The 15,098-nt window shown below is 49.7% G+C and overlaps 4 protein-coding genes across 4 annotated transcripts; 2 read left to right on the top strand and 2 right to left on the bottom strand.

Moving 5' to 3' along the window:
* Positions 1–558: 558 nt before the first annotated feature.
* CTAM01_09123 (cysteine synthase A) lies at positions 559–2,533 on the top strand (the record flags this gene model as incomplete). The annotated part of the gene is made up of 7 exons (XM_060525143.1): positions 559–751; positions 820–1,012; positions 1,088–1,211; positions 1,268–1,358; positions 1,425–1,485; positions 1,537–1,897; positions 1,961–2,533. The coding sequence occupies 7 exons, from the start codon at positions 559–561 to the stop codon at positions 2,531–2,533; spliced, it is 1,596 nt and encodes a 531-aa protein (XP_060380325.1).
* Positions 2,534–5,214: 2,681 nt separating this feature from the next.
* CTAM01_09122 (uncharacterized protein) lies at positions 5,215–7,268 on the bottom strand (the record flags this gene model as incomplete). Its single annotated transcript, XM_060525142.1, has 9 exons — positions 5,215–5,785; positions 5,849–6,077; positions 6,134–6,201; positions 6,267–6,360; positions 6,428–6,515; positions 6,570–6,653; positions 6,721–6,801; positions 6,858–6,959; positions 7,011–7,268. 9 exons carry the CDS (start codon positions 7,266–7,268, stop codon positions 5,215–5,217), a joined length of 1,575 nt encoding a protein of 524 aa, XP_060380324.1.
* Positions 7,269–9,826: 2,558 nt separating this feature from the next.
* Positions 9,827–11,685, top strand: CTAM01_09121 (FAD binding domain-containing protein; the record flags this gene model as incomplete). Its single annotated transcript, XM_060525141.1, has 2 exons — positions 9,827–10,430; positions 10,589–11,685. 2 exons carry the CDS (start codon positions 9,827–9,829, stop codon positions 11,683–11,685), a joined length of 1,701 nt encoding a protein of 566 aa, XP_060380323.1.
* A 505-nt stretch (positions 11,686–12,190) lies between these two features.
* Positions 12,191–13,910, bottom strand: CTAM01_09120 (uncharacterized protein; the record flags this gene model as incomplete). Its single annotated transcript, XM_060525140.1, has 5 exons — positions 12,191–12,671; positions 12,748–13,124; positions 13,202–13,396; positions 13,471–13,713; positions 13,782–13,910. 5 exons carry the CDS (start codon positions 13,908–13,910, stop codon positions 12,191–12,193), a joined length of 1,425 nt encoding a protein of 474 aa, XP_060380322.1.
* Between the last annotated feature and the right edge of the window lie 1,188 nt (positions 13,911–15,098).

Raw genomic sequence — 15,098 nt, 5'->3', positions numbered from 1 at the left:
CGGACCTGGCCGTCACAACGTCTATAGGTTATAGGGGAATGTGGGGCGTCAATTCGCGACCGGGGTATGCATTTCGCGATCCCTTCGTTGACAATATCATCGTGTAAGTATGGGAAGCTTCAACATGAACCTCTCATAGCTAAGCTGACTTCCTGTCAGTTGAGTCATGACTGACCCAGTGAGCCATTTGTTTGGTGTGATCGATTTCTGACGGCGAAAATCACTCGTGAGTTCTTGGGCCCCCTGCCGCGTCCGATGGAGAGGGTAGAGTGTAGACGTGATGTAATATCGCCAGGCTCGGAAGCGGTCGAATGGTTCAGATAGATCGTTCATTGGTGTATTTGGGTGTTTGGTCCAGCCATGAATATGCGAGAATATCAAGGCTCGCTGCTTTAGTTGAGTACATAGAACAGTCTGCCCTGAAATATAACATCATTCCGACTGGAGCACCAAGTTCATCGGCTATCATTCCTACACTTGAACGTTTCCCCAGCTACACATTTCCTAACAGAAACTTCTCACACATTAGTTACTTCTTTTTGCAACAACAATCTCGAGATGCAGCCACGAAACAATCTCAACGTTTATAAGGGCCCTGACTCTGTTAAGGACTACTTCAATCCTGACAGGGCACCACCACTGCCTCTTGTGGAGCTTCCCAACTCCCTCAATCCTTACCGAAAAGATGGCGTCCGCATCTACGCCAAAATGATGACTATGCACCCAGCAAACAATGTCAAATCTATGCCAGGTAATCAAGTCGAGAAGACCTTCTTACAAAAGACAAAATCAGAGGTGCTGATCTATGATTCGACGAAGCTCTCAATCTCCTGGAGCATGGAATTGCGCCCGATAAGACCAAGACGGTAGTTGAGTACAGCTCTGGGTCAACAGTCATTTCCATGGCTTTGATGTCTCGCGTTCTTTACGACTTGGGAGATGTTCACGCTTTCCTAAGCAATAAGACGACAGCAGCGAAGTTGAAATTGATGCAATTCTTTGGTCTTAACATGTAAGTTGAGCTGATTTGGCTAAGTGACATCCTTTTCTGTGCACCATGATGATGCTCAATATGGCTCTGTCACAGTACTTTATTCGGCGGTCCGTCGCAACCCGAACCGAACGACGAGCGTGGCGGCATTCGAGCTGCGTACCGCTGGGCCCAGGAATCTGAATCCGTGCTCAACCCGGACCAGTATAACAACGATCTGGTGAGATTTCTGCCTAAAGTCACGAATTTTTTACAGTTGCTAATCAAGCCTTCTAGAACTGGCAATCTCACATGCGATGGACAGGTCCGCAGATTCTGGAACAACTCCCAGAAATAAGCCTCATTTGCGCAGGAATGGGAACTTCTGGTACACCCAATCTACAAAAGCTTTGAGATTCCTTCAACGCCACAAGACTAAAACTATGGTATCCAGGCACAATGTCAGGCTTAGGGAGCTTCTTCAAGGAGAAGAACCCATCTGTGTTCCGTTTGGGGTAAGGAATCCAATGCGCCCGCTTCATAGTGCCTTCTAACAGCATTCACAGCGTGTGCACTGCCGCAGGCGACAGAGTTCCAGGACCACGGTCCCTGGCTCTCCTAGCTCCGGTCAACTTTCCCTGGAAGTCAGCTGTGGATCATATCGAGGAGGTTGCATCTCACCCCTCATACTCGCTTTCGTTGGAACTTTGCCGGAACGGCATTGTTTGCGGCCCCTCCTCCGGATTTAATCTCCAAGGACTTTATCAGTTCATTGAGAAAAGAAAGAAGGAAGGGACCTTGAGTGAGCTTGCAGGGGAAGACGGCCAGATTCACTGCGTCACTTTGTGTTGCGACCTCCCGTACCAATACATGGATGAGTATTTTGCCAAGCTGGAAGCTGAGCAGTTCCCTCCGATCAGAAACTCGGTATGCATATGTTCTTCATCATACCCGCGGTATGCTACATCCTGCTAATCCAGCAACGCCTAGGAATTGAGTGATGTTGACTTGTACCGCTATGACTCGGCCTGGGAAAAGGATCCACTAATGGCCCTAAACGACTTTTACCGTCTGGACAAGGTTCTCACTAGAGATCTCCTTTTCTTCTTGTCTAAGAGACGTTCTGATGAGCGGCAAGGCTGGGAAAGAATCATAGCTCCGTCGCCAGACACTATCGTGGTTGACTTGCGCCAACCCGAGGACTTCGACCAGTTCAGTCTCCCCGGATCTGTAAACTTCCCTCTTATTCAGTCAGGCACTCCGAGCCCCTTCACAGATCCAAAAGTGTTGGCATCGCTTTGGCGAGAGCTTGAGGCCAAGCTTAGCTCTGAGAACGAAGACATCTGCTCTCAGCTTCGGGGCAAGCTTTCGCTCATCATTTGCTATGATGGGGACTCCGCCCGCGTTGCCACCAGTGTTCTCCGCGCGAAAGGATACGCTGCAGACAGTATGAACGGCGGGATCCGGGCCATGCGGAAGGTGGGCTTGCAGTTGGAGGATCCCTGCGGGAAGCCCAACTTTCCAGCTCGCCATGGGCAGTCTGTGGGATCTGTTTCCCACTAGGTACATGTACTCAAGAGGATAGATTGGAGGCTACATGCAACACCAGTAGTATATCGTTAGATTGTTTTAGTGAACACCTGTATCAGGTTTCTGTGCCGTTTCCTTGCCTGCATTTGCTACGGGTGCCTCTCACTTGAGAGACGGTACATCGTACATCCTTGGTCACCAAGTATGGAGATGTACGCGTACATGTCCAGATCCGACTTCCCCTCCATTCAATGGACGACCTTGCCAGATTGTGAACGAGGTAGTAAGTAAGCTTATTTCGTAAGAGAGTTGGAAAGCGTATGTCACGAAGTCACCAAGGTTACTTCGGTTAAAAGGCTGAGGCGCACGCTAAGGGCTACCAAGGCTTTTTCAAATGTATGCCAATACGGCGGCGCATGCTTCTTCTTGATGCAGACGTGGAGTATCCGAAGACCCGGAGGGTTACAGCGTGGGGATCGCGTATGCGGTACCCATGAACCATGCTCGTCCAATCTTATCACGTCGAAGTACCTTACATGCATCTTATCAATCAATCAATCTGATTACACGCCTGTCAATGGCCGTCTGCTTCCTCGTTGACAACCTAACCTAACAGAGCAGACAGCTGCGAGCTCTGCTCGGCCGAGCGATTTTTGCTCGGCAACCGAGCTATCTCCTGACGAAAAGTGAGCAGATGTCACATTTGCCTGCCATTTTCATTCCAATGTTGTCGTTCCACGGAGAAGGATTATACGAGCCATACGCCTGCGCCCTGTTTGTTGGCAGTGAATGCATCTGCCTGCACCATGAATCGTTGAAATGGTTGAGCATTTTCAAAGCGATCGAATCTCTCAACGTCAGCCAGTGGCATACAAAATGTCACTGGTTGGGTACAATGACACGAGCTGAAGGCCCGGGTGGGATACTTTTTGGCCCCACAAAAGGTGCAACTTGTGCACTCAACGCAACTTCGGTAATCAACTTAACCATCGGCTCAGTCAAACCCCAAAGGTTCGCCCTTAATTAACTCAACTTCAAGTTCAAACTTGATCAACTGATGCGGCCGCATAGATTCAGGCATTCTTTTTTAAGAAAAAAAAATCTAAGAGAAGAATCATTCGTCTTTGTATAAGGCGAACTACGCTTACAGCGCCTTCTGATCTTCCACGTATGATAACTTGATCAATCGCCTTGGATAATTATTAAAACCTGCTCTTGATGTACCTGAGCTCGAGGCGAAAGCTGCGTTGGATATGGCTAATGCAGCGCTGTGGATAGCCCTGCAGCTCGGAAATGTACCAGTCTGTGGTCGTCACACACTGGGTGCGAGATTCGTCCCTACCTTACCTTACCCTACCTTGGTGTAAACCCTACCCGCCTTCGCAATGGTGAACCCAATCTTGTGACCTCACGTCAACTCGAAAGTCATTTTGTATCACTTTCCCAAGATTCATCGCTCGTAGGCCTACTACATGTTGGAAATTCTTGAAAACTCCAGTCTATATCATCATTTTCATGTAAATAGCATATGGAGGTACCTGAGCAGCTAGCGTTGAGAACGAGAGCAGCTTGAACAAATCGTAGCATATTTGTGTCATGTTAGAAACTCACAGTCACTTTAAGACAAGAATATCTCGTGAAGAAGGTGATCGTCCCATGCATTTTGCCACTTACACCGAGAGGTTATGAATGCATCCAGGGTAACCCGGAGGAAGACAATCCCTGTGCCCACCTTCACAGCACAGTGATACAGGACTAATCCCCCCAATTTTGCACACCAGAGGACTATCACTGGGAGCATTTCCAGGCAATAGAAAACGCAACAGCACTGCCAAGTAAGATGGAGGTCTGTCCAAAATCGGTAAGACCTGCCGACAAAAAGTAAGTGGTTCTTGACCACGGTGTGACATGTTAGATGGAGCAGCTTCCTGAAAGAAGCTGAGTGAGCTGTCAGTCATGCTTGGACCTGTAAGTTGGACCGCTGATGTTGCTTCCGGCATCGAAGCTATAACTCTGGCATTACTATTGGATATGTCCGCGGATGCGCACAGGCTGGGTGCCAGGACTAATATGCCCTGGCGTTGAGAGATGTGATCATACGAGGCCTTGGAGGGATCAAAAAGGTCTGTGGTCTTAGAACAACACGGTCAAGAAATCACGCTTCTCATTCGTGCATCTATTCGCAATGAAACCGTTACTGTCAACCTATGCATGGACAGGATTGCAGTCGTCTGTCTTATCGGGGCGTGAAGCCGCCCCACTCTCACTGTTGGATCTTTTCGCAACTGCTCGGCTCTCCGAGCTGCTGCGGAAATCCGAGGTGTGAATATCAGGGGCATGGCTCATCGTGACCGCGCCTGTATCCTTTGGTTTGAACAGATTGCTGGGCTGAGGTAGCAACAATCGCCGCAAAACGTCATTCATGCGCCGTCGCTCTCACTCCCGGAAAGAAATTACTGGCATGATTCACAGGCTTCTGCACGAGCTTTCGGAGGCCCTGAACTACCAGACCCCCAAGCAGCCTGTGAACATAAGAAAGCCGGCAACACGCTCGACATCATAAACTTCAGCCCAGCATGGCCAAAAGAGTGTTAATATATATACATACATACTTTACATATATTTTGATATTACCTCGTGCTACCTTGAACCTGATCATATCATGCCCAGGGCCTAGTCGAGCGGGCTGCAGGCACAAAGTGCCTGACAATCGCCTAAGTGTGCACCTTCGGTGTCTTGAAGTCAGCATCGATGTCAACATCATCCAAAATGACCTCGTTGGTTTTGTGGGCGGCGAGACGCCTCTTTCTCAGATGACGGGTCTGCCTCTCCGTTTCCCTTGTAATCCACCAGGTCCAGCAGATGGCGAGGATGCATGCGCCAGTCATGCCCATGGCCACCGCGAACGACACTGTATACTCGGGTGCGTACTTGGAGCGAAAGATCTGGGGACCAACAATAGTACCAATCCCGCCAAGGGCGTTGACCCATGCGATGGCAAAGGCCGAACCCGTTGCCCTGAACGTCGTCTGAAGACGCCATGGCCACATGGTAGCGAACCAGGCCAGCGAGACACCCGCAGCAATCAGCGTGGCAGCATACACGCCTCCGTTGTTCGGGTATGCGACCATAACGCCGTAGCACGCTAAATTAGAGACCAGGTACACCAGTGCCACAAGGGGGTACGGCACAGCCAACGAGTTGGTCAAGTAACCGCTGATAGCAATGAGGATAATAGCCAGAACTGAGGATGGGATGGTGAGCAGTTGGCTTTCGGCGATGGAACTGTCAAACATGAGTTAGGACTAGGCACTACGGGCATTTGCTGCGGCATCGATTGTCACTCACGCAAGTCCCAGGCTGGCGACAATGGTGGGTAAGTAGAACGAAAGACCGGTGCTACCAATCGTCTTAGTGGCCCAGATGAACGCGAACCACCAGAGGCGCTGGTCTTTCATGGTGTCCCAGATCTCGCTCGCCTTGAAATTGCTTTCGGAAGAGCGAGGGGCATTTGGTGGTAGGCGAGCTTGGAGGAACCGCTTTTCCTTGTCGGACAACCATTTGGCCTGCGCGGGAACTGAATACCGGTCTCATGAGAAATCATTCAGATATGGTTGAGCTTAACGGTCTTACAATCAGGGAAGATGAAGAGAAGCAAAATGCCGAAGCCAATCGTAATCACACCCTCAACTAGGAAGAACCTACAAGTCCAGTTAGCGATGGGTCAGGGGCTGGAGGCAGCCAATGTGAGGAAAAGCAAACCAACCATTGCCAGCCAGACAGGCCATGTCGCCCGTTCATACCGCTGAATCCATAGGCTAGAACAGCACTAACAATGTTGGCGAAGAATTCGAATGAGTCTGTTGTTACTTCAGTGGCCTATTCTATTCACAGCCCTAGAGTATTATGGAGAGGAGGATCACGCACAGAAAATCAAGAGCCGAGGAGTCATCTCATCGGCGCGGTACCAGTAGCTCATCTGCAGAATAATACCTGGAAACATGCCAGACTCGGCCTGTTGGGTAGTCAGTATCGTTGATCATGTGGACCCACATCGGTGGCAGCTCACAAGACCAAGGAAGAAGCGGGCGGTTAGGAGGCCAGCACTAGATGTAACGGCAGCGTGGCAAGCCAACACAATGCCCCAAGTTACCTATGGAGATCAGCAAGTCGTGCTATTGCCAGGTTATAGGCAAGATGCTCCTCGGTGCGGGGCTTACCATGATGCGCGACTGGAATCGTGAGGGGAGCATCTTTTTCACGACCATGTTGGTGGGAATCTCGCAAATCATGAACGGAATCTGTGAATTATGTTGGCCTTGACCGCGATTCAGTATATCAGCTTCAAAGCACTCACGTTGTAAATTGTGCTGACCCAGTTATAGTCATCGGCTGTCATTTTGAGCTGCGTCATGATGTTCCGGGGAGTGCCCTTGTTCATGATTCTGGCATTTGCAACCTGCCATGCGTCAGTTCTGCCGCTTCTAATGAGGTGATAGGTGATGCTGACATTATTCGAGTCGACATTTTTGATCATGAAGATAATAGCGCACAAGATCATCAAGCGGAAGTCGACGCGGCGCAAGAGTTTCTTCTCTTCTTCGGCAGAGAGAAGGGCACGGTCCTTCATGCGCTGCTCATGATCATCCCCAGAGATGTCATCCACAGCCTCACTAGTGAGGAGGGCGTTCCTTGGCTTGACGCCCGGTTCAGCTCCAGTGGTAGCCTCATGGACTGCAGCTTCATTGTCGGTAGCATGGGCCGCCATGGTAAAAATTCGAGATGATATGGAAAACGATGTCTGACAGCGTAAGGCATGTCAGCAAACTAGCTGTCGAAGAAAACACACCTCCTTTATAGCTAGCCTGCCGCTCGTTGGCAGTATCCAATCGAGCTTCTGCTAGTCCTAGATGTCCGGTCCCCTAGAGCATCGCCTCCACAGCTGCTTAAAGGCACAGCAGACAACGCCCTTCAGCCTGCTATAAAATGCCTCACCTTCAGGGTCGTGCAGTTTCTTGCTTGTAAGTCAATGGGAAACCCTCGTCCAGTTCTGTCTAGGTAAACGGCCTATCAAGTCAGTACCCAAGGTCCTGCAAGCCGTCGAGTATCCTGCCCCACACTATTACCCTGATCATTCACTTCCGACTGTACAAGCGAGGTACAAGGTCCGTCGTGAGCAGAACAGGGCAGCCGACTGTACCACGAAATAGAAGTCTCAGCAATGCATGCCTCAAACACCATTCCTCCCTGTTCTGCAAGATATAAGGTAATTAGGCCAGTCATCGTCCCGGATGGCTGGGTCAAGTCCTAATATCTTGAGCTTCATTGTCTTCATACCTAGGTAGGTCATACTAGACAGACAGAGCTCATTCAGCCTGGATAGTACTCTGTACATGAACAGCCCGTCCGATCCCAGCGAATTGCCTCTGGCTGCCCATATGATCCACCAGTGTCACTCATTGTCCAGGGTTGATCGACTTGAGTGGACCTAAGTCCCACAAGCCGTTTTGACCTAGTGCTTAGCTTGACTTGCAGGGATCAGCATGGGGCTTGAGTTTAGACTCACGTCCCCACAACCCCCTGGCAGGAGCAGGTACCACAGGATCAGGTACTGTGTAAGTGCCCTCTCTAAGAACAGGGATAGGACGCCGACTCCTTAAGCCGGCAGGTGGACTAGGAATGAGTCTTACTGAATTTTACCCCCCTGGCTTAGTAGTACGTACATAATTAACCTTGATGGCCCTCAAGGACCCTCCAACCTGACGTTCTTTGGTATCATCACGCCAGCGCCGGTCTTGGTTGGGGTCAATGTACACTGAAAAGCTTCTTTACCGTTCGGAAAACCAGAGCATGTGTTGGCGGCCGAACAATGCAGCGGACTGACTGTCGGACTGGAAGTCCAACACGACTACGAGTCAGGGCAGTCGCAGGGGCTACCAACGGTCACTTGATCAACTTTCCAATGCCCTCTCTTCTCCCCTTGCACACAATCTCAATAGTTACAATTGACCTTTCGCCACTCCACGAATCAACCGGTTCGAGCCATTGAGGGTACCTTGTGATACGTATATCAATGTTGGCAGCGACTTGGTTCTGTGCCTGCTTCGATCAACGACATGACTCCCCATACGTGTGAGTCTGCGACGTCAGTGTGAATCGGAACATGACGAGCCTGAGAAGCGTGGCCGCTATCGGTGGAAGCAAGCCTCACGGCTTGTCAGAGACTCACGAGAGATGAATTCTTTAGCGTATCTACTCGCCAGCAGAGACAGAGCTGATTGGCATTATGCCGTCCAGTGTAGTCAGCAGGAAACTGGAAACTGTCGATTCATTCGATGACAGCCTCGGGTATCGACTTCGGCTTGGCCATTGAAAATGAGAACGACTTTGTCCCTTCCGCAAGCGACCAAAGGAGAGTCTGGCTAGGCGCAAAAGATTCAAATTATCAAAAACAAAGCGATTGATCCATGAGATTCCTAAATATAGAGAAGTGACGCGTTTTTCAAAAGCCTAGGGTTGACTTAGGCTTTTGACAGGGGTACTGATGCGATAGCCCATGACTCCAGGAAATACTGTGCCAAAGTGGTGAGAACACCTGCTTCCGAAATTGGTGAATGATTACGAGGTAACCCCGGAATAATGGAAATATTGAATGTACTGAGAAGCCGGTTGTATTCAAAGAAGGATGGATTAGCACCAAAATAGGATCACACTTGTGGGTGTGAGCACGGCTACGGCTAGCGCATTATCGGGCTTAGGCTTCGGCTTCGGGCTCGGGGTCCACTTCTCGTCGGCCTATGTGGGGCCGGGTGAAGGTAGCCGGGCCGCGTCGAGCGGGGCGTTTGGTCTCACCTTAGACAACCTACGAGTATGCGCCACTTTGATTTGAGCACGGTAAGAAACTGCAGAAACCATTTCCCTATTGCAAGTCAGCTGTACAGTGAGCGAGTGTGGAGTGACGGCAATCCTTCGGTGAGAATTACCTATCAAGTAACACATGGATCGGCTCTGCCGCCACCCAAGACCCTGAAAGACGTAAGCCAGGGCTTAGAATGGTATATTGCATGTCCTTAATCATTAGAGCCACTTATCTAAGCTACACAATATCCTGTCCGGCATCTGGCCAAGGTCTTAATGGAGACAGTCCACTCTTCTGCATTCGATGGTGGTCTGGGTCTTATATGTAGGTCCATCTTAGGGTCCCTCCGCCTACCTATGTGCATGAATTGCGTGTGTTGAAATAACTACAGCCAGTCCTCCAAGAGACATTAAGACGTTTGCAAGAAACAGATCTCAACAGACACGCCGAATTGCAGCAAAGAGATCATGGTCTCGAACGAACCGACGCCAAAACCTGACATGGAGCTGCTGCCCAGGGGAGTCGTTGTCATTGCGGGAGGTGGACCAATCGGTCTGCTACTTGCGCGAGTTCTCTCCTTCTATGGTGTGAAGTCGAAACTGTTCGAACGCAATAAGACCACCACCAAGTGGCCCAAAATGGACCTGACCAACGCTCGATCAATGGAGATATTTCACAAGCTGGGCCTCGCCGATGACCTCCGAAAGCAAGGCGTGCCGCCGGGTATCGATCAGAATGTCATCATATCCACTGGGCTCTCTGCTGAAAAGCCGCTCACGCAGTGGGACCTCCCAGGAGTAGACAAATTCAGATGTCAAATCCAGAACACAAATAACGGCACACAGCCCCAAGAGCCCTGGCAGAGAGTGTCTCAAGCCATCTTTGAAAGATGGCTGAAGAATATCTGCGACGACGATCCTCTTATTGACCTCAACTATGGCTTCAGGGTTGAACACGTTGAAGAGCAAGAGGACTTCGCACACACGACAATCACAGACATGAATACCGGAGAGAGAACCGTTCTAAGATCTGACCATGTCGTGGGATGCGACGGCGCCTCTAGTCGAACGCGTACGTCATTGTCGATTCCTCTCGACGGAGGCCCAATGTGAGTTTTGACCAGTAAGGTATGGCGAATATTGATCAAACTCTAATAACCTTTTCCAGACCCTCTTGTGCCCTACTAGTTCATTTCAAGTCTCATGATCTAACAAAACTACACAAACAAGGGAGATTCTGGCATATCTTCCTTCTCGGCCAGTCAGGCAATTTTGAAGGGGCCATCATCTCGCAAGACGAGAAAGATACCTGGACGACCCATCTGTTCCTGCCCCTTGATGCTGAGCCCGAAAAGATCGAATCTCGCGATGCAGTCTACCGTGTCCTTGGAGGGCTTTACGAGCCGTACAAATTCCAGATCGACGAGATTCTGGTGCGCTCCATCTGGAGGCCAAATGTCGCCGTGACACGCCAATGGAGAAGCAGCGAAGGGCATGTGTTCCTTGCCGGCGACTCGGCACACCAGAATATTCCCACCGGGGGGTATGGGATGAACATGGGTATTGGGGATGCCTTCGACCTCGGATGGAAGCTCGCCTCAGTCATCAATGGTGAGGGCGGGCCAGAGCTCCTCAGGTCGTATGAGCTAGAGCGCAAGCCAGTAGCCCTCAAAAATGTGGAGCGGTCCCATGATCACTTCAAGGTTCACAATGAGTTGCAGACGCTGCTCGGCGGCGGTGACCCTCGTCGTGTCGATACCGACACAAAAGAAGCACATCTGCTCAGACAGCGTGTTGACGAATTCTATCAAAGGCATGATGGAGAAAACAGGGACCTTGGAATTGAGATGGGATACCGGTACAACTCACACATTATTGTACATCAAGAAGACGACGGCAGCGAGCCTCCCTCGGATCCGCGTTGTTACACGCCAACAACATGGCCTGGTGGTCGACCTCCCCACATTTTCCTTTCCGATGGCACCGCTATATTTGACAGGTTTGGCAAACACTGGTCACTTCTTTGCTTCACGGATACTGATGTGGGACAATGTCATCTTATCCAAGCCGCGAACGATTTGGGCTTGAGTCTGTCGCTGATCAATCTTCCGGGAGAGGCGCAAGCTAGAACCTTGTATGAGCGAAACCTGGTTCTAATTCGCCCAGACCAGCATGTCGCCTGGAGAGCTGAGACAGTGAACTCACCGGCGATCGCAGATACTGTTCTACGGACTGTCTCTGGGCACATGACTACGGAGGTGAAGAATTCGGTCATCGGGGATGCAAAGCCTGGAATAGAAGTGCCTGAATCGGGGGTGAAGGCATAGAGCATTCCCAACAAAGTTAGCGCAGAGGCGACGCCATAAATGAATGCTCGGGAAAACCTCACTTTTTGATAGTAAAGTTGCAATTTGCATCAATCCATCCATCTTTGACCTTGTAGTCTTTTGTCTCGGCCTCCTTGCCTTATCCTCGTAACCTCAAATATTTCTTAGTATGCGTCATTAATCTAGAACATGCCCTCATATCACTGGTCCCTTCTGGGTTCCCGAGTTAGCATGAGACATTGATTAATTTCGTGCTTCATGAAATCACAATCTCAGTATTGGGGAAATTAATATTGCCCGCCATGTAGATCACTCCCTTGAACTATAAATGCCGTCTAGCCATGACCATATGTTTCTCAATGATAACTTCTCAAATGAGATGTCTTCATTTCTTTCCCATTCAATCTCGCTCAGCTTCAATCAGGGCACGGACATCCAGGAAATTCGAAGTTTATACATCCCTGAACTAAACTGATTTGTCTATCTCAAGTCATACTACAAGTAGCTACATGTCGTCGGAGTGTTCATAGTTGCTGTCTGGCATCCATGTACTGAAGGCCATGCCCTCTGGGACCTGCTTCCATTGCATGGTGACCGGGTCCAGCAACTGCTTGCACTTCTCAGCAGCGTGTCTTATGATAGTGGCCTTCCCCGCCGACCGAGGCTTGATTCGGGCGGGATATTCAGATGGCTGCACAGTAATGCCACCGACGAGGTCCTCGGTGTCGTATTTCACCGGATTACCTCGAATATCTAGGGCAGGCGAGAAGTCGAATGCCCATAAGAGCCTCGACATGCCCAGAAATAGGGATCTTTCAGCGATATGAATGCCCTGGCAAAGGCGTCGTCCCGCGCCGAAGACAAAATTGTCACGCTTCTTCGTGTCTCCCATGGCGGATTGGTAGAGTGTCGTCTGATCGTCCCTGAAGCGCTCGGGTTCAAATACGCGGGGATTTGGTGAGCGCTCTTCATCCATATGAATGGCCCTGTGTTGCGCCGAGGCATTAGACTTGCCGCTTCGACAAGGGCGCTGGTACGTGACTTCTACAAGGATTGACTCACCACACATTGTTAATTACAGTCGCGCCTTTCGGGATATTGTAACCCATGTAAACGTCATCCCTAACTGCTGCATGAGGTACACCAAGGAAAACAGTCGGCATCCACCGCAGGCTCTCCTTGATGCAGCAGCGGATATAAGGCAGATTCTGGTAGTCATCGATGGTGGGTAGACGGTCATGACCAACCACGCGATCAATCTCCTCCTGGGCCTTTATCTGTACTTCTGGCCAGACGATAATGGCCTGAATGAAACCATAGAGAGTTCCTGCCGTTGTGTCTGAGCCTGCTTCGAGCAGCGAGCCGCTGATATAAGCAGCAGCATCGTCGCTAAAGCCCTCTTGCGTCTGAGCGCGATATATATCGTTGCAGAAGCAGGGCTGTTGAGTCACTTGTCAAAAAGGGGTCCCAGCACGAATCCCTTGGTCCCGAGTCATAGACTAGGTATGGCACTCACCAGTCCTGTTCCGTCGTCGAGCGCTTTCTTCGACATCATCCAATGTCGGAGATAGTTCTGGCTCTCTATCTTGTACAGTTGCTTGGCGTATCTAACGTTCGGTGCAATAGAACTAGGCAAGCTCTGAATGAAAGGATAGATGTCTGCCAACTGGGCGCTAGAGCTTCCGGACAACTTGCCCCAGTTCTCGAAACTCTGCGTCATCAATAGTCAGTTTTGCGCAGAATTACTTTTTGTTAACATCAGCTGTGATGAGAAGACATGATTACCTCGAACAGCTGCTGAAGCTTTGGGTCATGATTATCAGTACAGCGATAACCGTATATCATTTGTGTAGAAAGAGAGTAGGTAAATCTTCTGATGTGCTGGAGAAAATCGGAAGGAGTTTCCAAGAGGTCATTCAAAAGAATCTTGTTTTCGAGGTCCTGGTAAGGGACGTAAGTGACAGCAGCCTTGATGTTCAAGATGTTGTGCACCATGCGATGGATCATGCGCCAGTTGTCTCCGTATCTCTGAAAATTGTCAGCTTGCTAGTTCCCTTCTGTACCTTTGTCATTTGTCCCATCTGTCGTCGACTTACCATCACAACAAGGCGGAGATCGCCGCTGGCTACTTTCTGGCTGATAAACATATCTGGCCGGTCAGAGTAATTGCCGCTCCTCTTGTCCAACACTTCTTTGACAGTTGTATCTGATGATAGGACTATCATGACTTTTGTGCCGAGTATTAATGAGTAAATCGGCCTACCGCTCCATCCAGTCAAAATTTATACTTTCACTTCCCTCGGCTCTTTTTCTGCTGTGTTCCTTGGATTATTCTTCTGAAAGGTAAATGTGAAGTCTTACCCATATTCTTTGGCCCATTTCTGCAGCTGGAGATGTGGCCTCAACTTCGGCATCTATGTCCATGCTATTAGTAAAACCGCTGTCTCAGTGTGGTTGACTGGTTCACGAACGAGATGCAAATTGCCTAGCACTGGCAATGTTGGTGGACCGGGCGGATAGCCGGGTGGCCTAGATCCCACTTTGCTTACTTTCCAAAGAAGGAACAAAACAGTAGCGGCCAGGAAAAGAATTGAGTTGAGAAGACGGAACGTTGCGATTGCAAAGCTAAGTTATCAGGATTCTTCTCGTTTCAAGGCGAAGGTAAATGGACCATCAAGTTTCTGGGTCCGGTTAGACAGATTAATTAAGAGATTTTCATTCATTACTTTTTAATCACCGCTTGAGACTATAGATAACTATCTTATATTATATAGAAGATCTTCAGCAGACTCCCTGATCACACAAATGTCTTGGATTTACCTGTAAGAGTCACCAAGCAATTGGGCGTCGTGAGGTTTGGATCGCGGGGTACATTAGCTTGTGTCTAGCTAGGGGCCTAGCATGGTGTAATGGAGGGGGACAGAACCTAGGGCGAACAAGCCTGACACTGGTAATTCGGCTGAGACAGTGATGGACCGTGTGGTTCCCCTGGAATTGCAGTAACAGTCACTCAAGCCGCCTACCCCGAACCCCGCGAAGCCGAGGCCGATGCCACCCTGTTTTCTTCCAGTTCGGCCTCGGGCTCGGTCTTCCAAGGCGCCTATTTGCTGTCAAACTTCTCAGCACAACATTTCTATTCATATTTGTCACACCGGTATCCAATAAAGGTGCCATGGCCCATTGGACAATGTACAGAGAGCGGCTCTTAGCCCGATTGCCTTGCATATTACTGCGTATATGAAGTCCCTTATTTCAATCCTGAAGTTGATACATTTATCATCTAGTAGCAAGAAACCTAAATACTCAGCTGAGAGACAACAAGTATATTAAGCAGAAGGTCGAGGTCGGGTTGTATCGGTACGCTGAGGGAAGCGCTGCTTCAAACTTCTGGGTCTTGTTTAGTTTTGAAAATT

Source organism: Colletotrichum tamarilloi (assembly GCF_030869305.1).
Source record: "Colletotrichum tamarilloi strain Tom-12 chromosome Unknown Scaffold_34.1, whole genome shotgun sequence".
NCBI lineage: Eukaryota > Fungi > Ascomycota > Sordariomycetes > Glomerellales > Glomerellaceae > Colletotrichum > Colletotrichum tamarilloi.
This window is presented reverse-complemented; position numbering and strand designations above follow the sequence as displayed.